Below are 27314 nucleotides of genomic sequence, written 5' to 3'. Positions count from 1 at the left end.
AGCGGCCAAATAGTGAATGAGCCGGCCAAATTCTCCAGTTTTTTTACTCAATGTGGTTTTAATAAAATAACAAACACACACACACACACACAAACAAAACAAAAAAGGTTAACGTACAGTTTTATATGTAATCCTGTCCTGGGTTGTTGTGTATTTCTATTATAAACAAATAATTCAGAGGTTTAGATCAATTTGTCATTCACAACTGTAGTTCAAAATACATACTGAATTGCAAGAATTTCAAAATAACAATGAATAAATCAGAAATAGGGTCCGTTTTTACACAGGTCTATCCCTGTAGAGTTTAATTGGACCAATTGGTATGTCCTTGGGAGGCCACAATTTGTGTGATGGGGTGCACTGTAATTTGTTACATCATTGTGTGAGCACATTGAGACAGGCCCTTGAAATCTCTTTCAAGTACCTGTCAACCACCCCCCACTAACTGGCCAATGTCTCACCAAAGATTAGGTTAAAAGTTGACACCCATGCCTCTGATATCATGATGTTGGCAAACTCGTGGTTGCCAGGCCTGCAACTATGGCACTGTGCAGAGTCTACATGCCCAATAAAGTAGCTGAAACATAATGGAGTCCCTTGTAAACAAAAATGATTCATTCTAAATATGTAGTACATTTGGGCTATATTTCCCTAATGATGACATATTTTGGGGTGTTGTCAAGTTGGAAAAAGAGGTGGTGTTACACATACAGTAAGGGCAAGTAAACTCTGATTAAACCATCATGGATATAATAAACATGATCTCAAACAGCCAAAAGGACAAATCTTAACTAGTCTGTCTTCATATCAAAGACCAATCCTTTTCTATATAGCAGCAAAGCAAGCATATCTTCTTGTTCCATATCTGGCATTTCTTCCACGTTGGATCTCCTCAGTGTAAATTGAATAGAAGGGCTCAGATCATCCTCCCAGCTCCTGTCATATAACCTTGTTGTCTTTTCAAAACTCAATGGCATGGTGGTCTCCTCCGCTTCTTCATCTCCGGTGTGGCCCTTTGGATGCAACTGCTCTAGTGCCACAACATGCACCACCTCGTCCTGCACCAGCATTTCCTGTTATTGGTCAGATTACCAGAGGATTATATACCAGGGGCCAGCAAATTTAGCATCATTTTCTCCCTTGTAAAAGTTTGTCATATCACAACCCAGAAGTAATGTTAACAGAATGCATGTTCATTGTTCTTCTTGTTAAATCAAAACCAAAATTGGCAGTTGTCTCACATCATCTTTCAGCAACAGCAGGGACTTTCTTACCTTTGTCCGCCTCCCTGAAATATGTCCACAAAAAAAAACAACACGCTGTAACTGCTTTCTTCTTTTTCACTTTTGAAATGAGTCGTTTAGAAATGTCACAAAGTAAGTCACATGCACTTAGGTGTTTTTCAAATCCCTTTTTGTTTTATACTCATCATCGTTGCAAAGGTTGGATGGAAAATGAAAATAAAATAAACATTTCAAAAATAGAGCCATGCATAAGATTTACCGTATTCACTGCTGGGCGAGAGGTAAAATCCAAAATAGGGGGCTTTGGTAGGGGAGGAAGTATCTTCTTTTCCATTCTAAATACAAGCAAATGTAATGTTAGTGATTTTATGCTCACTAATAGTGTATCGTAAAATATTGTTTTCGAGTAAAATTATTGTGTATTTTTGAAAAAAAATACGAGTTGAATGTTTCTTGCTTAGATTTTCATTTTAAACTGGCGTTTAACATCTGCCCAAGAGACTGTTGATGAAAATTAGCTTAACTTAGCTAACTTGGCCACATTTACATAATATAATGTTGATTAATGTGCATTGTCCCTTTTCATATCAACAAATGAGATGAAGTAAACCCATTCAATTAGGAACTTTATCACTGAGAACAATTCAGAATCAAAAACAGATTTGGGGTGTGGGCCCAAGATCAAATACACACCCCAAATCTGACAGTAGTCAGGTCACTTTATGAATATTTTCTTTCTGTACTTCTTAAGTATAATTTTATAAAAAAAAGGGAGCTGTACTTTACTTGAGTATTTTTTTGGACAAAAACCTTTTACTGAATGATCCGTGCAAGAGAGCTGGAGCCTATGGTGAAACATCTCAACTGTAAAGCAGACATGCTTGCAAAATAACAACTCTTTTAGCATGCTTCCCAATGACAGTTTCAATTCCTGACAATTGGTCTTTAAAGCTTTCATCACTGGTTGTTATGTGTCATAAGTTCTTTTGCTTTAAAATTTACGAAGTAAAGAAAGACTTGCCCACCTTTTCCAGATACACGAGGAGCCCACCATTAGAAGGATGAAAAGGAATGCCATAACCACCCCAAGTTTCAACCATCCTATTGGTGAGGTAAAAAAAAAATAATAATAAATAAACTATATTAGAAAATGAGTCTATTATGGCTTGTGCATGCATGGTCCAATACCTTTCATCTGGTTTATTGGCTGTGTTTTGAGAGTTACTGCCACCTTTGGGCCTTCTCCAGCTCTTGTCACTCCAGCCACAGTAATGTTGTATTTCGTAATTGGTGTCAAATTTTCCAAACGGTATTCTGACAAGGACGCTGCTACACTGTGACATTCTGAAATAAATGGAGGTCAGGGAAAAGAAAAATCAGTGTGCGTTGAACCACTAAAGGAATTTGAAAACTCCGAAGCGAGCGTCATGTCACTCAAGTACTCACGATAGTGCTCATCCCGAAAACTTATTTGCACACTGCACACATTGTAGTGTGTGAGGAAACCTCGCCTTTCTTCTAAGGGAATGGCTTTCCAAGACAGGCTGATCGAATTATGTGTTTCATTGAAGGCAAAAAAGTCCCGGGGAGCTATTTTTGGAACTGAAGTGACGATGACAGTTTTAAATGAAAAACAATGCACAGGATGACAAAACAAAAAACAATTAACATGACAAAGGACAGCAATAGAGGAAAACCACAAAGAATACACAAATCCCTGCAATTGTTTCAAATGAAAGTATTTTGGAGTGTAAATTTTCAAACTTCGCTTTTAGGAAAACATTTTCAGGGCATTAAATCGAACGCAACTGGACCTACCGTTTTCTTTTTTATAATAGAGGCACATTTGAACTGTCTTTGGTCTCTCGTTGATGCACTGGTGCTTAAAGTAAATGTAACGCACGTTGTCCTCAAGACCTACAACAAAAAGGCAAACTGTGAGATGTATTATACAGTAATAACTACTGCAAAGGCAGGTAAACAGACTCCAAGGATACCGAGTTGGTGAAAAGTGTTCAATCTTTTCGTTGTGGTGTAGTTTACAGTTAAAGCATTGTTGCCACATTTACCTTGAAAAAGTTACTTCGTTGAATAATTTTGATAATTTTGTTGGATTACACGTTACTATCAAGTTACTTTGTGGTCTTTTGTACTTTCTTTGCAGATACCAACCAAGCTGCTTAACACAAAAATGACACCAGGTTTTGCCACTTAATTGGAAGTGTGTTTTCAATACTGATGTTGAAGAGCAACGTTTGTTTTCATTAAAAATAAAAAAGACAGTCATTTTTACTTTTAATTATTTCATTAAGAAAATAATGAGTCCTTTGGATTTCAAAACATATTTGCTACTGTACTTGTTTCTTTTTTTTAATACAGTCTTTTGAGGCTTAACAAAATTCCTTTTTTTTTTAAACAAATCTAAAATAAAGGCAGTCTTACTAGACATTTAACTACTATGTTAAAATGGTAGAACTCAACATTTACTGTATAATGCACATAAATATAACAATTGAATTTGGGTTCGCTCTGCAGTCACACAATCCGCTGTAAAAAATGCACCCTGTGGTCCATTTTTTTTTTTACAAATATTGAAGCTATATACATACTGGTAATTAAATATTGTTGTTTTTTTTACTGGATGCAAACTCAAAATAGTGACTGTACCCGCTTGCATCGTGAAAACACTATAAACGTGAAAATGAAACTAAAACATGAGTGTTAATTTGAATACTCCATAATGCATTTCACTATGTTCAATTTAACTATAGTTATTTCTTTAGATACTTTAATTGTTGTGTTCTGTTTTGTTTGTGTTTTGGTTATTGTCTGCATTTTTTGTTCCTTTCTGTTGTGGGTTTTTGTTGGGCTTTTGGTTTTACACATTCTGAGTTGTTTGGTCTTTTGTTCATGTTTCTATTCCCCTTGTGTGTGTGTCTCGTCAGTTTGATTGCGGTCATCTGTGTTTGTGTTAGCCTGCCCCCTTTTGTTAACCAATCAGCTCCCTGTGTGAATTGTTTCCTGTCCAGGTATTTTGTATTGTTTCATTGGTTTTGAGCATATTTAAGTTCCTGTCTCCTTTCAGTTCTTGTCATGTCATCGTCTACGTGTCCAAGTGTCAATGTTTCTAATAGCAATTCCAGTTCCTTGTTGTCCTTGTGGGTCTTTCATGTGGTTCTTAGGTTGATAGTATGACGTTTATTTGGGCATTTTTGGTTTGTTACTTTTGTGGTTGTAGTTGATGTTGTTGTTGTTTGTTTTGTTTGTTGTTGTTGTTTTTTCATTAAATTAGTATTTTCTTCAAACACATTGGTCATACTTTGAGGGGTTAACCCTGCATTATTTAGATTACACATTTACAAACATAATAAATGGAGACATCAGATATGTAAATACATGACAGGTCTTTGCAATGCGCTAGAAGTCGTTAATTAGTCATTACTAGGCCTAATAGGTCTTTAAAGGGATTATACGTAATTCTTCTCTTGCATCCGTGGAAGCTTTAGAGGCATTACGGTAAATGCAGAAATACACACTCCTTCTCCGGTAGCTATAACAGACATGGCAACATCCGGATGAGTGCCACCCCCCATGTAACATAATTTAATGATAACTACATGTACGATTATGTTTATAACGTACTGTTGGTCATTAAGAACCCATTTATTTGGAAGTTTTTGAAATGTATACTAATTGTAATTTATTCATTTTTAATGAAAACAACGGTCTAAAACGTACATATTGTCACTTTAAAGGGAGCCGCTCATTAAACAAAAAGTCGTGCAAAAAAGTTCAGAAGCACCGACATGTAGGAACGGTTTATTTCTGCTTTTGTGTCTTTTTCAGCCCTTTGTGATTCACTGTCTTTAACAGCATCTTACTTTTTCCAAAAAGGTGCAGACCTCTTTTAGTCTTCCTTGCCACAAGCCTCAAGTCTCCATCTTGAGGCTTGTACCACTCAAGGCAGTTGGTCTCATTCAATGTTTCATCCAATAATGTTTTATTACAAGCTGAAAAACATAGACAACAAATCTTATGCAATACTACACTAATTTCAAGATATCATGTACTCTATGGTCAAAAGTATTGGGACATATCGCTAAATAAATTAGATTAGTTGGGCAAATATTATAGTGATGGGAGTTGTTTTGCTCTTTAAAGACGTTCATTCAAGAACTGTTTACTAAAAATAGCCATTCCAAAAATGGCTCTTTTGTTTTTAATTCATTACTTTTCAAACACATATTTCAAATCGAGCCTGTAGCCAGTGCCCTCACATCCACTCAACCCCACTGGCATTTTTCCGCTCCACCTGTGCCCCTCCCGCCCTTCTCTCTGCACTCCTTCCCAGTATGACTTTTTATATACTAAAATAATGCACTCTGCAGATGTTAATATGTATGGATGGGGCGTAGGTGGTGAATGGCCGGATGGGGTATGATGAATGCTCTTTACAAAGTCCCATCATTCACAGTGAAGAGCCGTTGGTTCATTCGTGAACGTCTCAACACTTGGAATTTCCCCTTCACCTATTCCCAACTGTGTCCTATTGAACAGTGGAAGAAGGACAACCCTAACCACAACCGAATACCTTTGGGATGAACTCGAACAGAGCTCATGAGCAGAGGCATAAATCAGATCACAAATGTTCTCCTGGATGAACATTTGAATGATCTGTTTTTCACTTCTTGTAGGGATAATTGCTACATGTTCCAATACCTTTGTCTAAAGAGTATACACGGTTCTCAATTTCAGGTTGGCTTTGTAAATCGTACGTTTTAAATTGTGAGCAGGTTCTGCTGGTATGTGTATGATGGCTGCAGGAGAAGAGCCAGCTGCGTTTTCAGCAATGACAGAAAAGTTGATCGGAGCGTAGGAAACATAGCTTGTGTAGTCAGTCCTGTTGGTGGAATGGGTCTTCTTCTTCTTACAGTGACAACCTCCGGAGGTCTGTTTGTCCTTTAAGATGTACGTCACTGTGGGAACTGCTGCTGAATGGTGAACTGGCTAAACATTGCAGCTCAGTTACACTTAAGGACACATAATGTGTTAATCGTCCAAATTTTGGCTTACCTCCCATACGAGCGTGACCTTCCGCGTACCTTCTAATACTTCCAATGTCGCATTAACCTCCAGCTTGTCTTGAAGCTCTGCAGTGGAAAACCAAATGGCAGTCAGCAGTCTATTCGTCTTTGAAATTGACAAAATAATTCTACAGTCAGCGTCTGATATAGTGAACCTCTTTGAACTGAATGTAACAATTGTATTAATAGTGCAGATGAAGTGATATTCTGATCTTACCTGCAGGAACAATCACAATTGGAGACCATTCACTCCACAGCGGGTTGCTGGTCGTTTTGGTTCGATGTCTGAGCCTAACCTGGTAGGATGTATGCTTCTGCAGGGCCTCAACAGTGAACTGATCTACTTGGGAGATACGGTAAAGCCATGAAGCAATAAACGTACCTCAAACTCCCCATAACACAAACACAGAGGAATACTGATGGGAAATTGAAGCCTCATGAACCACTTGTGATATGTATATATATTTTTACTCCTCTCGATGGGGCTCCTGGTTTCAAGATAAAGGCTAGTGCAATGGACATGCATGACTTTTACACTGCATCTTAAAAACCAAGAGTGCCGTCTAGACTCTAGAGGACCAAAATAATATCAAAAGTGGTTCATGAGGCTTCATTTTCCCATTACTTCTGTGGTACTACTTAAGATGATGAATACTGAGGTTTTGAATATACCTTCCTAATAGTCTGAATATTAATCATACACATCTATGATTATTTTGTATCAACATGTTTGCAAAAAATATTATCTTTGTTTACCAAGGAGGTAAAAAGTAAGTGCAGTTTATTCAGCTTTCCAAAATACTCACATGCCATCTTAGTGTGCACGAACCCTGTGGTGTTCACTCTCTGTAAAGGGAACAAAAAATAATGAAGTGGTATTTAAAAAAAAAAAAAAAAAAAAAAACACAAACTGGACACAGGATTTGTCAAAAACAACAACCTTTTCCCATGGCCTTGTTTCATCAGTTCGAAACCAGACCTCAGCCAAAGCCGGGTATTTCTCTGTTGCGTTCCAGGTCAGGTTGAGGTGGTTTTGAAACCAGGCCATTGAAATGTCATGTGGCGCTTCAAATTTAACTGTTGACGAGGAGCAAAATTTAACGTTTAAAATAATTATCACAACAAAGCAAGGTAGTGTCACTTCACCATTTCTTGCCCTTTAACTGTTTTTGTTGTTGCAAATATGTATTTTTCTTTGGCATGTGTTTGTAACAGTTTTTTTTCTTGCTATACCATTGACACTTTTAATAACATACAACAAATAACATTGCTTTGGATGGTAGCCCAACTAAGAAGTGTCATAAAGTGCCATTTTTCTCAGGTGTCGTTTAACAAAGAGGTTTATTATAGCTTGCTACATTAGCATTTATTGCTGTCATTACCTGGGGCTGCAGTTGCAGCTGGGTGCTTTGCATTTATGTGGTAGGCTAAACTTGAGCTGCTTCTGTGCTAACAAACTTGAGCTGCTTCTGTGCTAACAAGCTCCTCCTTACAAAGAATGCATTCCACAGCCAATGTGTCCACTTCAGGGACTGATTGTCCTTAATTTTGAGACATACCAACCTGAAATGGATTGTTCTCACCTGTTTCACTGAGTGTAACAGATGTTTTGGTTGACGCGCACACGGAGTCTCCGATGTGAGCTTCCACCCACATGTCGACAGGCTTATATTTAATCAGCTCCTCTTCATTGATTTCAGCACTGGTCTCTTGAATGCCATCAAATGTTAAGTCCCTAGAATTTTCAAGATGCAGGCAGGAAGCAACTCATGTTCTCAGGATAAGACAAAATGGATGAACTTAAAAAGTAAAAGCTACGACATTGAGAACTGCAACAAGCTATATGTGCATGCAGCAAGAGATTTAGTCAGTGTAGCCCAACAGTAACGATAACATCCGAAGCATCCTAATTCTCTGGCAATTGAATTATTGATAGCATGCTATTTTCAGGTGCTTTCATTTTAGGTCACTCCTCACATCAAACAACAGTCAACATTTGCATATCTTGAATTCCTACTTGAGTTCTCACCTAAAGTGGAGGGTGAATGTCACATTTCTGTGTGTCGTATTCATGGTCCATTCACAGTTGTAAACAGTCAACTCGTTATTTCTTCTGAAGCACTGAGGAGTGGAAGGTGCCTCACATTCTGACCCTTTTTGGTCAAACAAATGATTTCATGATCAGCTAATTTGGTTCTCACAAAGTTAGAAGGATTGATCAAGTTCAGCTTTAGAATACTGTGGCATTAAGGCAGTAAAAGTTGCACACTACAAAGTAAATGAACTTTCGTGTTTGTGATTAGGTCCAAACATATGGAAAACATGACATTATGCCAAAAGGCTTTTTTGGCAATGTACAAACAGGTGTGTTTAATGACTTTATGGAAGGTATTTTTTTTCACTGGATCTACTAAAATAAAAGAACTGTTCTACAATATACTACATTCAAAAAAGTATCTTGAAAAGTCTGTATACTCTATCGGATAAGAATCCTAACATGCATCCTTCAAGGGTTATGTTTCTAAATGAACATGAATAAAGTGACATATCATATTCAAAATCATATAAATAAATAGCTTTGACATTCAAGTTCATTTACCTTTGCTGGAACTTGCAGTGAATATAAGCAACATGGAAAGGTATCGGAGTGGTGAATTCCAGGCCAAAGTTTCCATAAATTCGAATTGGCACAAGATAGCTCCTGTGTGCATGTGTGTGAGGGAGCGAGGAGTTTCATTTAACCTGCCTTCACATAACCCAGATCTGTTTCTCAGAAATGTCACAGGTTTCAGGTCTGTGAGGTTCTAAGAGGTGCAGCAGAAAACCACAGGTGTCAACAGATCAACACATTCACATAAAGATCACAAAGGTTTAGTGTGTTGACGGCTTCCATGACAAAATATACTCTGTGTGTTTGTGACAGCACACATGCAAGCATGTTTCCAGACGCACAAGGAGACACAAGACACTTGATTTCTTTGTTTTTATTTCAGTATTTTGAAGACAGAGAAACAATGGGAGAGTAGGAATATTCGACTTCTTGATTTCAGTTTTTCGACAACCTGATTGCCGTAAAAGCTCAACAATCGGAAATATGTATTACAATAATTGTCAGTGTAGGGTACCAAATCAGTCAGCACAACAGTGACACCACTTGTCAAAAAAGTTATTTCAATGGAGTCAATGTATGAAGCTTCATAGCAAGTTGCCATAGGTGAGATTTTGGTATTGATCAATACCAAGTAAATACTAATGCAAATAATATGGTATTTTGAATAATTTCTTCTGTTAATAATAAGCATGAATAAAACCTTTCATAGGATTTTGTAAAAGTACACAGGTATTGCCAAAAGACTCAAAAACTCATATGTGTTAAATATGCATGTGTGAGATGTGATAAATGATGTGTTAAATATGTATGTGTGAGAAACCAAAATACTAACCCTAACCCTAAACAATAAATAAACGTAAAGGGTTGATACTACCTATTTGCTTAAGATAAACCGGTGTTATTGTGGGGATATGAAGGAAGTAAAAAGTAAGGTATGATGTTTATATTTCTTGACTGTATGCAGCTTCCTTAATGTTTCGTCTGAAAGATAATATTTTTTTGTAAATGACCTCCAATGCTCTCACTTTGGCACTGGGGATGAAGGAAAGCGTCGATGTGATGTTGGGACATCACAGAGCTGTGCTTGACTTGACAACCACTAGAGAGCAGTGTCTGTTAAGATGATGCAAAGAGAGTTATTTGTTGCAACGTGACTTGTGAGGCTGAGTACACATTGACCTTTTAATTTGTCCATTACAGTGAATCGGATGTGTCAGGGTTGAGAATGAGCACAGATAAACGTCGTGTTTGCATCATAAGAGTGATTTTTTTTCCAGGTGATTTCAGGAGTTGGGCATGGATTATTGCAATAAAATAAGGATTGGTATCATTTTTTATGTTTTATTTTTATTTCAGCCACTGTAATGCACTTTTATTTTTCACTTTTTGACTAACCTGTAAACTGTGTAAACACTGTAAAAAAAAAAGTAGATTAGTAGTTGAAAGTTGATTTATATTGCTTTTTCTTTTGATAATATTAAAAACAGATGTAGTATTAGGTATACTTATGTAATTTTTATTCATCATAATCTTATTCATAGTCACCACGGAGTGTGGGGGCGCGAAAGGTTTTCTCTTACCCAGGGGGCACTTTAAAAAAATGGAGATGCACTGGCGTATGGGGAGTTTATTACCCCCGTCCTCTCTCCAGACTGAACTTTCTAGATGAAATATTCTAGGGATCTCGGGATGTCCACATTTAGCCTGGTAACTCTCTGGGCACAGTTGCCATGAAGCGAATTGCTGAGGCAACGTGATCTGAAAATCAACGTAACAGGTAGTTGAAAGAACCATCGGAAAAGGGGTGTGTGAAAGCAAAAAAGTAAACGGTCGCAATGGAGGCTGATTAGCTTCAAAGCGATTAGTTGAAGAGAGATGCTTAGCTAATAGCTCATGTCATTGTTGATCTGAAAATTTGGTGTTTCATGGTGTCACTGTGTCTGGTCATTTAACACTGAGTTTAACGTTGAATGAAACAAAAAACGCAAAACCATGTCTCTCGCACGGCGCTTAGAATGTTATGAGGAGGACAAACTTCCTTCCTTCCTTCCTTCCTTCCTTCCTTCCTTCCTTCCTTCCTTCCTTCCTTCCTTCCTTCCTTCCTATTTTTGCACAAAAAAAGAACTTGGATGCACGTAGTTTTTGTCTTTAATACTTTTCCCAGGTATTGAAACAGGGCTCTGTAGCAGGAGATCCTCAAAATCAGGTGACTCGAACTTGGATTAAAAAAAAAAAAAAAGTTATCGAGACATCCCTGCCACACTGTGCACACACTGATTGCCAGTAAGTCACTGGTTGCTAAGACAAGAAGAACTATCAAGACTCCTACCAATAGACTTCAAATACCCCCAAAAAAGCACGCTCATGTATGTATGTTTGTAATGTAGGAGGAAACCATGGAGCACAGAGAGCATATAAACTTCATTAGCATTTTCCAAAGGTCTGATAGTGAGGTAAGACGTACCAACCGCTATTCTGTCATGCAAACACCATGAGAGAAAATAAAACCAAAACTTTGCTGACACATCCTCTCTTCTTCTCAGAATTACCGTGATCGTGGTTGTACGCCATATCAATTCTAAATTTAAATGAAATAAAATCCCAATCTACTATGGTTTACAAAGAACATACAATTCTTCTTCATTATAAGATTTTCAACAAAAGAAAAAATTGCATTTACTATTTACATTTTTTTATGCACAATAAATTTTCCAAACCTTTGCTTATTCCCGTGCCTAACTCCTAACCAGTTGTGTACATTAATTTTTAATGACAGGGGTGGCAAACCCTTACATATTCTATATTGTTTGGTTTGCTTGCCAAGGGCAGGGCCTCTCTATTAGGAAAGTCCAGGGCACTGTATGTTAAAGTGGCTTCGGGCACGTTTGACACCACACTTGCTACCTAAGAAAAGAGGAGCATAAGTTCAAATGAAATATTTGCTTGAAATATTTCCTATAACAGAGTGTGTTCTCACCTGTGTTGGGGGCGGGAAGATTTCCTGTCCTTTTTTGACTGAATGAAATAGAACAAAAGTTGTACATCAAAGAAATAAGTTAATTTAAGAAAGTAGCATTTAGACACATTCATCAAACATGAAAACACTTTTTTCACTTTTACTAGATTCTAGATAACAAATTTTGAATTGTTCCTTGTCATGTAAAAATCTAGTTCCACGAGATCAGAGAAATTTAGGTCTTTTATTTTTTCCTCACCTGTTAGCTCTACTCATCAAATTGATAAATAAATAAAATAGTGAATTATTTCACTGTAAATAGTAAATCATGTAATGCAATGATTTTCATTTGTTGAATCCAATTACTGAATTAAATTGTGCTTTCCAATTGAGATTCCAATTTACTAAGATGCAACTATTTACGTATGGTGATGAAGCTAGAAATACACTTGAAAGATTATTTCTACCAATGAGCAATTCCAAGCGTCTCACTGTATAATTTTAACTGAAAGAAAACTGTAAAAAAAAATAAAAGCAATCTATCGATGATTTACTTAGTCATTTACAGTGCACTGCGGTTCGGCTCTTTTCCCTTTATTATTACGTATATTCTGCGTTATTTTTGGAAATCTCACTGTTTTTGTTTACCCAGAATTTTTGTTTTCCCTCATTAAAATGATTGCCCCTAATATTGTGTTATGTTGCCAGATTATGTTCCTGCAGATCATTTTTTGTTTGAAATAAGCTAAAAATCCAAAATAATGAACGATAATTGCAAACAAAATATAACACAGGAAAATGTAAAAATCTAAAATGTAGACGGTAATGCAACTTTATCATTGCTTCAAACCGCTGACAAAGCAAACAATAGAATTTCTCTAATGTCACTTCTAAACTGTCTGAAAAAAATGTTGCATTGAATTTATTTTTATTTTGAAGTTGTGTGAAATAAATACAACTGAATCCAACTAGTTAAAAGTAAACTATGCCCCCACTTTAAAATAATAATAAATGGTATGTTGTGTTTACACAAAATTAAACTAGGTAAACACAACTTGGCATTTTTTCAGCGTATATTTGTATATTGTTGTTATTTAGGATCAGCACAATTACTAAAAAAATACTTAATCATTTTGATTGTTGATTCTGTCAATTGTGTGGATTGTGTAAATTGTTGATAACATTATTTTAAGGAGGTAAAGGCATGTTGTACAAGAGAGATAAAAAAGAAAAAACAGTTTTACTTTCTACGTGAGGTTTTAAATTTTTCTTCTAATGAGGACATGTGGTTTACTGTCTGCTTGATAACAGTCCACGAGTGGGAAATGTGGTTGATTTGTTCTGCCAGGTAAAAGGCCAAGTGTAACAGAAACTTTAAAAAAGTGTGAACAAAAACAATGAGGTTTTCTATTTCTGAGCGAGAATGAACACCAAAGGAAGTTATCTTTAAAAAGAACAAAACAAATATACTGTATAATAGCACATCCGTCACCCCGTGCTTAGTGAAATTGCTTTGTTAGGATAGGCCCAAGATAATCTGCTTTTCATGGGGGACATGCACTTTAAACCAAAATAGATGGGTGTACCTTTAATATAACAGACTTAAATAGTTGTAGGTTACGGCACAAATTTTCTGAGGTTGATATATTGGTGGTGTGTGTTCAACTAGTCAACAAGGTAGACGAGTTTAAATAGTAAAGCTTGGAGGAGCTGAAGCCACACTGGCTAGAGAGAATTTAGTCACCCACTTGTAGAGTTAACCATTTTAAAGAAAACAAAACATAAGTTTCAGAACTGATGTGAATAAAGTCTTTACCATTAGCTCGGAGACAGCACCAGATGAACCAGGGCAATGTTGCTGCCAGCAAGACAACAGGTAAAACAGCAAGTACAGCGATGTTTGCGCTGGGAAAAATGCTGGGTGGATTTTTGTTTTGTTTTCTGTTTTGTTGCTCACGAGAAGCTGTGGGAGTGGAAAGAAAATTGTGACACAGATGCGTAATTCTCGGTCTATTTTTTTTAATGCCTACTACTCGAATGAAATCTTACCAGTGTTGTTTTTATTCTCTTCCTGAACGATCAAGTGCACTTTTTTACTCTGCTCAGGCGGTCCACTTTGTGTGAATAATGTGGACCAGTACGTTCCGCTGTGACCTTGCGTGAGGTTTGTAATTTGGCAAAAAACAGAAGAATTTCCTTCGTAAACATCAAAACCTTGTGCACTTGAGCAATCTTTCCAAGGACAATACTCTGCAATCTTTTTGTAGCCCTGGAAATAAACTGCAAAATGGCTGCTGTTTGTAATGCTGCTGTTAAACGTGAAGTGAAGGGTGACCTTGTGGCCCAGGATCCCTGTGACCTGTGCTTGGCTGTAGCCTGTGCACGGACAGAAAACACAGAATGTGGATACCATGTGTTGAAAAAACAAATACTTTTCACGATCTTTTAGTGCCTTTAAATACATGTAAAAACTACACCCACACAAAACCCACACAAGCAAGTTCAGAGTTCATCGTTGGGCCCTAAAACTCATGACTCATATGTGCTAATGTACCACTAACTGCAGAATAGACACTATTACAGAACATAGTTACATGCCACCATGGAGGTTACGCCGTGTTTACTCTAGGGAAGGGGAAAAATATCGACCAAGTCAGGTCAGTCTTTAAAAAATAAAAAAAACAATATTAGCACATAGAATTTCCACAAAGAGAGTAAGTTGTGAGCCTACCAAAAAGCACACTATCAAACCATCTACTGTATGGTGACTGTGCTTTTGGTGTTCAAATTTAGTGTTCAAATCAGGCAGCACTCGCAAGTTAACAAATAGTTAGCTGACTTTTTTTCCCCATGTAGTGTAATATCATAAGGTCCACTACACTAACTCGGCTACAAGGATGTTACTAATTTACATAAAAGTACAAAATGTATATATTACATTCATGTATTTTTGGGTAGGGCGTCATTTACTCAACGATTCAATGGAAAAGATTTATTAGTGACAGTCCTCGCTTACTGTATATCCATTTATCCTGCAGCTATCAAAATGTTCAAAATTTGCTTGTGCGTAATATCCATCTATCGATGTTTTCCACCGCAGATCCTGTTTGGGGTGATGTGGAGCTGGAGCTTATACCAGATGCTTTTGGGTGAAAGGCAGATGGCATTCTCGACTGGTTGCGAGTCAATCACAGGGCATAAATAGAGACAGACAGCCATTCACACTCACATTAACAGTCACTGAGTGGGAACCAAACCCACGCTGCGCAGTGCAATGTATAACGATGTATGTTTTAGTATCAGTATCTCCTCCAAATTTGGTTAATTTATGATGAAGTGTCAGTAAGGTCGAAACTAAAATAACTTTCCCATTCAGTATAGCTAAACGCTATTCGTGCTTCCAACAATGAGCGTAATTTGAATTCATGACAAAATGTAGAAAATGCTCACTGAAGTACATTGATGGCCTTATACTTCTATTTTTTCTTCCTTTTTAACATGAAATGAATGATAAGGATTTTCTAATTTGACACACAATTTCAGGTAATGTTCAATTTTTTACCTGATTTTTTAAAATGAATAGTTACAAGATCAAACTTATACAACCACTGAAATTTCTTTAGTGGCGCATATCTTGGCTAGCTGTCATTTACATCATAAACATTCCGAGAACACGTTTGCACTCATCTAATTGTAAGTGCGAAACAATGACATTTTTCAACGTAGCACATTTTGGAGAAATAAAATGACTTACCAACGATGCTCAAGTTTGTTGCTATCATCAAAACTAACCAAGGTGTGGTCACCATCTCCCAATCTTTTACTTTATACTCCAGACTGGTATTAATACCAATCTGAAGTGTATGTGTTTTATCTATCAGTCAAGTGTCAACAGGAACTACAACTTGAACTACAATGCAGATTTGCCGACCATGTATAGCGCAAGCACCTCCTGCTATCTGAGCAAAACCTGTGCGCCCATATTCAGGAAATGCTTATTATTTGGACTACTGCGATATCAGCTCAGTGAGAATCGAATGATTAACTTTGTGAGTCTAGTAGCCATTTTGTTTGTGATGATATCATAAGACAGAAGAGGCACAATGTGACCATCGGCATAAAATTTGAGTTTTTTTATTTTTAAAATAAATCTTTCATGACCACTTGACATAAGATGAGTATATACAGTACAGTAGCAATACAACAAAACAATAAACACAAACACCATTTTGCAAAGAAGTGTAAATGAAAGCATAATGGCTATTACCTTGTATAAAAATGGTCAAAAAAGATCGACAGCAAAACAGACATTTTTTTCTGTTTCACAATCTACAATGTTGCAATTGTTATTCTCTCTAGATCACATGTGAAGATTTGAGCAGCCTCTTTTACTCTATATATCAAAAACAGCAGTTTTTTTTTTTTTTTCATAAAGTGGGCCTCATGAAGTTTTCATGAACACAGCCTCCCCCTGCAAAACCTGACGGTTAAAAATGTGAAAAAATATTTAAAATATTGCCAAGTGAGAGTATTTTGTCCGGAATGGATTCATTAATTCATTTGCTTTTTTATAATTATTTAAAAAGGTGTTCTAAACATTTTTTTTTTAAATCTTCCAAACTAAAATAAAAATTTCCATCAATATTATGCATATTTAAACACAAAATGCATTTCTTCCATTTTATTTAATTTTCTTGTGCAATAATGCTTGAAAGAAGACAAATATGCGGTGCAAATATGTAATGAGAGTTCCGAATGGTTTGAAGTAGAACAGTTTCATTCTGTTGTTCGAGAGGTACAAGGAACTGTGTTGTACGCGACAGTTCGGCAGCATTCGCTTTGGTCCTATTGTGCTCTCCTGTGGAGGTAATGGGGTCATGCAAGTGAAAATAGCTTGTTTATCTGTGTGTGTGTGTGTGTGTGTGTGTTTTCTTCCCCAGTGGTGCAGAACTGCCACGGTCTCACTGACATTGATGAAGTCCTTCGTTAAAGAGATCCTCATTCTGCCTGTTCCCCCTTCGAAACAATGCCCAGTGCTGTAGTACGAAGCCCCTTTGTTGTCTTTGTTACAATGTGTGTAAAGGTCAAAATGCATCTTAGAAAACTGATTATGGGAATTTGGATGCAAGCACATTATTACTCCAAATACTTGTAAAGCATTTGCCGAAATTTCCTTAATAAACTATAGGGGGGAAATGTTGTTAATATTTGTGATATTTAATGGAGGATTTTTTTTTCCCTTTAATATAAAAACTGTTTACATAGCATGTAGCAATCACCAAATAACTCCACTATAGCTTTAAATTAGCACAGTATGTAAAAAAACATTAATAGCCACAATGTTATGAAATTTAAAAGACTAAACACGTAAATTTGTATTACTATTACTTATTGTTGCGTAAAAATGACATTGCATGTACTCAGGCCACAGGTAGCAACTAATCAAGGCTCAGTTTGTGAATGTGCCAGGACCAGGACCCTGATTGATAGTTTCCACAGTCTTGAGCATGTGTGATGACATATTCAGTCGAGTGAAAAAATGTGTTTGTAAAGGTAATAAGTACACACCAAAAAATAATTTACTTGTCCAATTCATTATAGACAAATGATTAACTTTTTATTGCTGTCATATGTTTGTTTTCTTTTTAAGGAACTGAGATTTGAACACAAATGGTGCAGCAAAACACGTAGAGAAAATTTAGCAATAATCTCATATTTTTCGTGCTCTGTGAAAAATGACCAGTAGTAATGACGCTTACAGAACAGATGGGACCATCTTCTTGAAGACAGTACAGTATGTAAAATACTTATGCATGTATTATACTGTCCCCTAGTGACAAAGGCAGCACATCAGAATGAACTGCTCAATTAATGCATGAAGTCATGATACACATACTGTTTAATTTTTGGGATTTCCCTTAATTACATTGATTTGTTATTGTGAGTTTTTCAAAAAGTGCACTCTGTGTTTTTTTTTCTTAATGAAACAAATGTGTTGGTTGTGATTTATTTGGCGGCTGGAATAGACTAATGGCATTTTATTTGTTTCAGTGAAGATGAAGAAAGATGATTGGAGATATGAATGTTTTAAGTTCAAGAGTGGGCACAGAATAAGTCAAACACGGAAAGTCAAAGCAAAAGTAAGGCTGAAAAGTCAGCAATCTGGTTTGTTTCATTTCACTCTGGTGGTGTACAGAGCCCCCAAAAAATGCATATAGTGCAAAAATGCATACGAAAGATGCTGTGTACAATCTCGTTCTCTGACTGACAGATCAAAGTATGTGATTCGGAATATGACTTTGAAGAACAAGTGCTGAAAATGCTGAGCGTCGTGCCATACAGCAAAGATGGTCTAAGCGTGCAGGCTGATGAGAGGAGCAGGAAAGCCCTTGTTGCCATGGTAACTCTGAAACGGACTCTCATATTAAAAGCTCTGCCACCAAAACAATTACCTAGCGGGAATGGAAACTCCTTCACTTCCACCATCGCTCTCTGAGTAACATACACTTGGATGGTCTTTTATTTCATACTGGGGTCTTAATACTTTCAACAAACTCTCAGAGTTTGAGTCACTGACTCTTCACAGCCCCCATCATTAACCTCATCCCCAATGAAGGAGCTTGCAATAATTCTAATAGCATGTTGCGTACGTGATTGCTCACTTTGAGACCTCTGCTTTACAATGCTTTATCCCTGATCGGTCGTTAGACATTATGTTCAATATATGGAACCGTGAAAGTAAAAATACAAGTTGCGAATGTGAGTATAGCGATAAAAGCACAGCAAAACGTCTTTATTTTAGGGCTGGGAGAAAAAGTTGACCAAGTCGGTCCGATAAATCGACCTTAAAATTGGTCAAATGTAATTTTTAATATATTGGTGGTCACAGAGAACCCTCCCCGCCTCCCTCAAGAATAGGATATCACAAATTTGGGTCTCATTTCTGATTAAAAAAAAAAGGTACAATTAAGGGGCCCTTATCATGCAAATTCAATGTTAAATCACTACACCCCAAAAGTGTTATTTTTCTTCGTTTTCTACTCACATCAATTCACGGTCATGTTACTAAATACAATATATAAATATATATATATATATATATATATATATATATATATATATATATATATATATATATATATATATATATATATATATATATATATATATATATATATATATATATATATACACACACACACACACACACACACACACACAGTATATAAAGAAAATTCCTAAATATAAAAATAGACGTCTTTATTTCTGGGAGGCTTGATTATTCAATTATTTAATGGAATTATTGATAATCTGTATTTAAAAGATTTGATAGCGACAGCCCCAGTTTGTTTGGATTTTGATTCTCTCCATGTGTGGTTGCAGTATTTTTGTTCCAATCTGGTAAAAGCTCTGAGATTCTTCAGCCAAGATACACAAAGGGTAAAGTAGTTCAGTCCAATAAATATCCACTTATCACACCCTAATATGTATTGGAGTGCTGAAGTACGAATAAAACAAATTGACTTCCTGCAAGAAACAAGACAGGCGCATCGAGTGTCAAACCAACAAAGCGAGGCTGAAGGAACTTGAGTGACTATGAGTGTCAGAGAGTGTGAAATGCATTTTCACTCTGGCACATGACCTAGCAACCAGGCAAACCATCGTCAGCTCCTTAGCAACCACCGAGACACTGCAGTCATCTCTGTCACTGGTTGCCGTTGGAGACATTCTGTGGAGCCCCCCAACCTCATATCACCATCCCCATTGAGATCAAGCACTGCACTGAATAAATCACACCAAAAATACAGTAAATTCAGAAAATTGACATTCCAGCATCCGCACACGAATGGACTCAGGAAGTCAAGAACTTTGAGATGGAAATGTGATCTACTTGCATATGAATGGAAAACTCATTTTATGCGTCGAAAAGCATCAGTGGGTACATAGGCTCACGAGATCCAGAAAGCAGCGTGCTTTTTTTACGCTTTCCAACAAATTCAAAGATCATTTGTGTGTATAAATTTGTCTTTATCCTAATATTGTTTTTTGGAGGGAAGTTTGTATCTTGTGAGTCTAGACAATACGTAAACCGGTGTTTCTCATTTATATTTTGCAATGCACCCCCCCCCCCCAAAAAAAAAAAAAGTGAAAACCTTTCATACGCACCCACTCGCCGTACCGAATATGATTACAATTATGATCTATATAAATGGTATGATTATACCTAAAACTTCATCATGTTTAACCTTAACTAATCAAAAAAGCAAAATGAGTTCAAGTGTTAACTACTTTTTACAGTGTTTATACAGATTACATGTTAGTCTATAACTGAAAAAATAAAGTGCATCAAAATGCCTGCAATAAAAAAAAGATGTCAATCCTTATTTTACTGCAATTACACATCAGATGATTAAAAACAAAGCCTTTTCTCTACCCCCCCCGCCACACTATTTGAGAAGCACTGACGTAAACCAATCAAGTGTAGTTTTTAGAGTGACCTATGAGAGGCAGTATGGTGCCAAAAGGCATGGAGACAGTAGCCAAATACAAAGAAGAAAATAGTCGTACAGGTAGTCGAAAATGAAATGAAAAATGCTTGGAAAGCTGTTACCTTGTTTGGTAACTCTTGGTAACAAAACCTTTTAGTCATTTTTATGATTGTGAATGACATGATTTATGAACATGCAATAAAAACAGTTCTTCCCTTTTTTGATTCCACCAAAAGTGCTAATTGTGGTTACTTTGGCCATGTCAATAAAATCCCATTTTGTTAGATAGTAGTTTGCGGCTTGGTGGCACAACAAATAGCAAATCCGTCTCCGGGCACTCGGGCTTCCTCCTGCATTCCAAAAACATGCATGGCAGGTGTACTGGACATACTAAATTGTCCTTAGGTGTGATTGGGTGTGTAAATGCTTGTCCGTTTCTGTACGCCCTGCAATTGGCTGACAATCAGTTCAGCCCGAAGCCAGCTGGGATAGGCACCAGCAAGCCCGCGATCCTTGTGAGGATAAGCAGCTATAGAAAATGGATCGATAGAAATGAAAAGTGGCTTGATCTAGCATTGACAACATGTTGAAAGTCACAGAATTAGTCAAGATCTATTAAAAACCATGCCATACGTAGGTTTAACACGCTATGGGTTCATTACGTCTGTTATGTTGCTGAAAAAAAAGCGTTTGAGTGAAGTGAAAGACCAATGGCCGCCTATCTGAAGGTTTGCGGAAACCACAACCAGCTGCGAATTACATCATTGAGTCCAGGGGCTTTTTTCCCACTTGTGACTGACACCCACCGCCCAAATTGATTTAGTCTCCGCCAATAGACTCTCTCCTCCCATCTGCTGCCCTCCCACCAGTCACATGGAGGTGAACGGTGACCGGTCTCTCGCTCTGCTGGTGTGGGTGCTACGTACTAGTCGCTCTAGGTTGCCTCCAACACATGCATAACTAAACTCACTCACCACACAAATTACTCGTGAGCTAAAACTCCCATCCAGGTTGAAACTGGCTGCCATACGACACGCCGTTGTCAAAGCGGCTATATTTAGATCCGCGGAGCATAGAGCGATGAGTGTTGGGAACTTGAAGCCGGCAGAGAGCGCGAGTCGTGCCGCACTGCCCTGAGAAACGAGCCGCCGCCTCTTGTGGCGTGTCCGGCTGGCAAACATGAAGTCCAGACGGGATAAACTCAAGATCCCCTCTTTGACTCTGGAGTAAGTAACCTTTAATATGTTTTTTTATGGTGTTGTTTTTGTTTCACTCCATTTTGCAAAAAGTTGCCGCCAGGAACCAATGGTGTCGTGTTGTGTGCAAACGCTGTCTTGTCTTGTCTTGTTTGGGGGAAGTCACACAAAGTGTACTTACAACGACTCCCTAATTCACACTATAGTGTAGGGACAAGACATACATTCAACTGAAAACAAAATCAAATCTGAAAACTGTCGAGAATGACGTCTTGAAATGAAACTTAAAGAAAAGCGTGCAATGAGTTACCGTGCTTAAGCCAATATGGTTAATACGTCATTTTAAATTGATTGGAATGTATGTGAAAAAGCCTTTCCAAAATGTCTTACTATTTTACTACACTAACTCAAAGATTTACTACTCTTAACCTAAATTTTGAAAGTGTGATTTTTTTCCTATCACATGGTCTATTTTGTTTTTCATTTCTCACTCTAGTGTGGCATTGTTTTTTTTCTCACTTCAACATTCCTGTATGCATCATGCATATCTTCACAAGGCTGTTTTTTTTCCTCTCCATTTATTTATAGATTTTTTTTCACTGCTAAACTGTGATTATTGTCTCAATAACAAAACAGCTTTCTTCACCCACTCTTGCAGCACATTAATTGTAGAATCTATTTGGTGGGAAATGAGTGGGGGTTGAGGAGCAGGGGTACCTTCTGCCTACAAGATGCTGATCCATAAGACGTAGGAGCGTAGGAATCGATCTGCCTCCCCAGTGGATGATCTCAGTTGAGCATGCGCCATTTGTTTTCATTGTCTTGTTAAGCTACTTTGTAGGTGCTTCCACACAGACAAAGGGAAGGCATCGCACTAATCGAGCAGAGAGAGGGAGTGGCTGGAGGATCACAGATATCGAACCAAATATGCATATTTCCTATGTTTTTAATATGCATTATTTTAGTACTGATCATGTTTTGTTTGCACGTTTTCTGGCACCTCGGCAGTCAAACCACTCATGAGAAATTGCCAGAGTAACGCTTGTCTTGCGCAATGCAATGACATACATCACGAGTTAAGCTTCCTCCAAGTGATGAACAAACTACTCTGCTTGTATATTATGTTGCCATTAGTGCGAAGGATTTTCTACTCACTTTACACAAATACAGAAGTACTGACAAAATCAAAATGACACGAGATTCATCGGCGAGGCACTTTGAAGGGCTTTTACATATGGCATCTTAAGGAAAGTGTGTAGACGAAACAGCACAGTGAGACGTGTAATAGAAAAGGAAGCCTATACAATGACGGGTGTGTGTGCAAGTCCCCACGTCCTCTTTGGATTACTATGACAACATGTTCATTAGTGTTTTGGTAGCTGTTTTGGCACCGAGATACCTCTGCAACTCTCAAACAATAACTGCACTGTCGAGCCCAAGAGGCACCGCTTGCATCCGAGCAGGCAAATCGTTAGGAAAATAGCGCAGGGTCAGTGTCAGGGTGAGGCATGCCTCTTGTCATGGGTGGCTGAGCTGGCACATTTCAAGGCAGAAATGATGCCCTGATAGGAAGTGTCGGGTGGTAAACATGTTGAATGTGTGGCATGATGCCAGCTAAATGTCATCATGTAAATCTCGCAATGTCTAAGGTTGCATCAGATGCTTGCTTAAGTTTTGGTCAATGACTTTTCTTGCTGGATGTGTTACCGTACTCATGAATGGTGACACTTGCGATGAAAGAAAAACAAAGAAAATGACATTGGAGTATGGACACTTGAAAAATGAATGGTTAGCAGAGCTGCAGTGTTAGCATCTCAGAAGCAGTATGTGCTTGATTCAAGGAATGACGTTCTACATGCAGAGTAGGGTATACGCGTTTGGCATGCCTCACAAGCATAGGTCAGCACATGAATTGACAAAAACTATTTTAGGGTTAAAATCAGATTAAGTGTGAGCAGTATTTGCAGTTCACACTTTCTTTTAAACCTTGAGCTCAACATACAGCCCCTGTATCTCATTCCAGAGTTGAGAGGGAAATTTGATTACCGTTAATCCGGCAGTGGGTGAATAGGTGATGATTGATATGGACAGAGTAGGGCTGAGCAATAAATCAAATTAAGATTTAATGATTTAAAAATTAGCTACATTTTGGGGTTTTTGAAGATTTTGCACAAGTGGCATAATGAGTTTACAAGATGTGTTTACAAGAGTAATTAACTACTTAATTGTGGCATTCACGCAAATTATGCACAAGCTATGATTAGCTACTGTATATTTTTTCACAAACTATGAATGTTAAGTGTACCTAAAAAACAGCAAACACCATTGTATTATGAATATTTTGCACAAGAATAATTTTGGAACGAATCAAAACTTTATTCTAAATGTTTCTTTGGGGTTCATTATTCCATTTCTAATTGTAATCATTCAGAATGACTGAAAACGAACAAACAAACAAAAACAAGATACTTTTTAGGCCATATCGGTAAGCGAAAAAAATGGGGCACTACATCAAGCAAGCCAAAAATAAGTTATATGGACTATGATGAATATTTTGGTTCTGGACCTTGATTGGGTAGTTTTGACAGACATTTCATAGGTTAGTCTTTTTGGGAAGTGATCTATGAGCATGGCGTATCTTGATTAGCTCACTCCTTTTGATTGTTCTCTTTATCCATCAGATTGTGCAAACCTCTTTACAAATCACACAATAGATTTTTGGGGGAGTATTTTTTGGCGAGGTAATTTAGGTAGGCCTGTCACTGTCTAATATTTTTGTAATTGATCATTCTATTCATTATGCCATCAATTAATTGAATAATCAGATACATTTGCACCAAAGAATATTAAAACCCCATTTTTTCTCATTTACAGATTATTTACCAATGTGTTTATTTCAAAAACGGATTCAGTCACTGGGTTGGTCATTGTATTACCAAAGTAAATTCAAATGTCCTATTTTGTTTAAATACAAAAGCTTCATCAAACAAATTGCAGGAAAGACTACAAAATTCAGGACAACTTCTGTTCAGAGAATTTTGATCATTTGAAGTTAAACAGTAGCTCTGAACGACTGCTCAATAATTAAAATAGTTGTTGATGCATTTCATAATCAATTTGGCGTTGATTAATTGATTAATTTTGAGCGCTCTAAACATAGGTCTCACCTTTTGGAAAGAATAATGTCCAACTCTGGCTACATTTTTGAATTAAAAAAATCAACAGGTCACAATGTCACAAGAGGGCAGGAAATAATCTGATAAACCAAAATTGGAGTTTTCTTTGCCACAATTCTAAAAGTTATGTTTGACTTATTGATATTTCAATGAATGTCATGAAATTGTCGTTCGCATCAAGAAATTCTGTAATAAATGTGTACTAAACAAAAAACTGCCACATATAATAAGGTCAAGCGGCCTCGCATGAGGATTTTGCCATTCACTGATTGTAAATGCAAGCATTTGAAGACTAGTGTACTAATCTATGCAACCATTTCTTGTCTTCCAGTTTATCGCCCACTTTTCAGAGCCCCACTCTCCTGAGTCCATGCAGCCCCTGCAGTCCTTGCAGCCCCTTGCAAACCCTTCACCCCTGGAGGTAAGATGACCCTGTTACATAATGCTGTGAGCATCAACTACAATTCATGGCGTAGTGCGTCTTCATCAAAGGGCTTTGTCTTAAAGTGTCTTACTTTCCAGTCAGTTTGCAAAACTGTTATTTCTGTCTTGGCATCCGCCAAAGATGAAGCTTGTCAACTTAACTATTCTTACTGTTTTGCCCCTATAAACGGAGAATCTTTGAGCATGAAATCTGGAACGCTTCAACTCAGTTGACTCCCAGACACATGAACGGCTTTTTGCTACTGATTTGTTTTCTGATTAAAGTCATAATTTCTCTAGCAGGCATTTGAATTTGCAGACGCACAAGCTCAGAGACAAACATATCATGTCTGGTTGCATTACTGTGCAACGCACAAAAACTAATAGAGTAATATTCTAGTTAACTTTAAATGAAGGTTGTTTCTCCCGAGGAAGAAAGCCTCACCCTTGTACGGTATACACTCGGTATATACTAGTTAATTAGAACATTGCAACAGTAGATAAAGGAATCAAAAAGTCTTCAGCTGCTAAAATGTAACACAATAATAATGGAGTTGTCTTTGTATTTTAAGAAGATCCTGTTTTACCAGTTAAGCCCCATCGGTTATTAGTCTGTGGGTTGCTTGGCAACGATGATGGGTGCTCTGGAGGAAGGCAACACTGCAAACAGAGACGTTTGCATCCAGCATGCTTCTAGAAGTGTGAGCAGCGTTTGGCGCCACACCATACAGACTCATTTTTTTTGTGTACGTCAAAGCAATTGGACAAAGGCAGTTTTGCATAATCCTGTGACACAGCAATGGCATGTCAGATTGCTCATTTGTTGACATCATGCTTCAAAGCGCATCATATCCGACCTGCTGTGCTTTGCATTTTAAATGTTGCTCATTCTCTTGTCAAATTACCTCTGAAAGGGGGGAAACCCCTCGTTAGATGAACTTCATATCACATACCTTAACCCAGTAGACAGGCTTCAGTTCATCCGTGCGCTTAATGAGGACAAGCAGTATACATTAGCCTTAATGAATGTATACTATTTAAACACTCTTTCTAGTTTATGATGTTATTCGCCCATGTCCATGTCAATATTAAAAAGGTAGTAGCAAAAATCACATGATGCTTGCATCATGTTGAAATTATTGATTTTCATATTCATCTTACTATATCCAGTGCACAAACATATGGAAATAATTGATTGAGAACTCAATCTGCAAATAAAATAGTATCAAACAAAGATGGCTGTGCATAGCTTTTTGACCAGCTAACCCGAACCTATACCAGTTTCACTGTGGTTTTCAGTTGGGTTTCACTTCCACATACAGTAGAACAGCAGCACATTTTTTTGGTCTTCACCACATTTTCCTGTGACATGACAACAGAAACAACAACAAGTCTTAAATTAAACTGAACTGCACTCATGCTTTTAAACAATCAACTACTGGAACAGTAAATCAAGGACAGTTGTAACAACAATCTTGTTGGTGTAGTTTTGAGGAAAATGAACCCCGGTGGAGTGGAGAAGAGGAAAAGACGGGAGGAAAACTTATTTTTATTAATCAAAACCAAGGGTTTCAAGTTACATTTTCCATGGTGACACCAAATATGCGTAACCAACAGCAGCTTGCACTGCTGTCAGTGTCAGCCAAGGGGGCTGCAGTAGAAATGAAGTGGAGAGGGACATGAGTTACGCTTTTCATCACATAGATGTATGTAATACTTGCGTTATAAATTGCCACTACTACATGATTGTTGAATCAGGTACAGGTAGAATATACATAGAAAGTGTAATGGGAGCACAGTTTATGCTTCTTACTATGAATATAGGCACGATATTGGGCTGAACATTAAGCCAACTCAAAATCAACTTGTGGTAGAATGCAATTTTCAAGTATGTCAAGTTAGAACTTAGTTTTGTCAAGTTGCTGTTGTGGACGGTTAAAATACATTGGGGTGTCCTATTCCAGCCCTAAAAAAAAACGTATTAAATTGTATCTCCACTCAATGTCAAAGTTGCTTCCGCCCCCTAATACAATTGATTTAAATGATTAGGATCATTTTCAAGCTCCTGCATAGCTTGCTGGTGAGCTAATCATTTGAATCAGGTGTTCTGGGGAGAAGAATCGGGAAAACATCAA

The 27314-nt window shown here is 37.4% G+C and overlaps 3 protein-coding genes and 1 long non-coding RNA gene across 6 annotated transcripts in view; 2 read left to right on the top strand and 2 right to left on the bottom strand.

The window, feature by feature from the left end:
- Nucleotides 1–105: 105 nt before the first annotated feature.
- Nucleotides 106–9140, bottom strand: il12rb1 (interleukin 12 receptor subunit beta 1). Of its 2 annotated transcripts, none has more exons than XM_088424844.1 (15): nucleotides 8928–9140; nucleotides 8358–8481; nucleotides 7912–8063; nucleotides 7269–7405; nucleotides 7135–7174; nucleotides 6546–6668; nucleotides 6318–6394; nucleotides 6020–6251; nucleotides 5126–5254; nucleotides 3063–3161; nucleotides 2691–2846; nucleotides 2433–2588; nucleotides 2270–2345; nucleotides 1504–1579; nucleotides 106–1073 (listed from the first exon to the last, which is right to left on the bottom strand). In XM_088424844.1, exons 1-15 carry the CDS (start codon nucleotides 9037–9039, stop codon nucleotides 792–794), a joined length of 1971 nt encoding a protein of 656 aa, XP_088280970.1. In that variant the 5' UTR covers nucleotides 9040–9140; the 3' UTR covers nucleotides 106–791. The 2 variants fall into 2 exon arrangements, with proteins under 2 accessions (XP_088280970.1, XP_088280971.1); XM_088424845.1 differs by having other exon boundaries at nucleotides 5147–5254.
- Nucleotides 6596–17091, top strand: LOC148417089 (uncharacterized). Its single transcript, XR_015866908.1, has 2 exons — nucleotides 6596–6684; nucleotides 16836–17091. It is a non-coding gene; the product is annotated as an uncharacterized LOC148417089 (long non-coding RNA).
- Nucleotides 9351–15764, bottom strand: LOC148417090 (uncharacterized). Its single transcript, XM_088424852.1, has 5 exons — nucleotides 15650–15764; nucleotides 13945–14271; nucleotides 13712–13858; nucleotides 11917–11954; nucleotides 9351–11843 (listed from the first exon to the last, which is right to left on the bottom strand). Exons 1-5 carry the CDS (start codon nucleotides 15702–15704, stop codon nucleotides 11706–11708), a joined length of 705 nt encoding a protein of 234 aa, XP_088280978.1. The 5' UTR covers nucleotides 15705–15764; the 3' UTR covers nucleotides 9351–11705.
- A 4242-nt stretch (nucleotides 17092–21333) lies between the features above and the next one.
- LOC148417088 (microtubule-associated serine/threonine-protein kinase 3-like) overlaps nucleotides 21334–27314 on the top strand; it is a 41056-nt gene continuing 35075 nt past the window's right edge. For both annotated transcript variants that reach the window (XM_088424839.1, XM_088424838.1), the window contains exons 1-2: nucleotides 21334–21610; nucleotides 25088–25177. In XM_088424839.1, the coding sequence (XP_088280965.1) occupies nucleotides 21564–21610; nucleotides 25088–25177 (137 nt within the window). In that variant the 5' untranslated portion in view covers nucleotides 21334–21563. The remainder of the gene's footprint in view (nucleotides 21611–25087; nucleotides 25178–27314) is intronic.

This window comes from Hippichthys cyanospilos, chromosome 10 (assembly GCF_059441005.1).
Source record: "Hippichthys cyanospilos isolate Australia breed blue-spotted pipefish chromosome 10, RoL_Hcya_1.0, whole genome shotgun sequence".
NCBI classification, from domain to species: domain Eukaryota; kingdom Metazoa; phylum Chordata; class Actinopteri; order Syngnathiformes; family Syngnathidae; genus Hippichthys; species Hippichthys cyanospilos.
The sequence above is the reverse complement of the archived record's forward strand: the minus strand, read 5'-3'. Positions and strand labels throughout refer to the sequence as shown.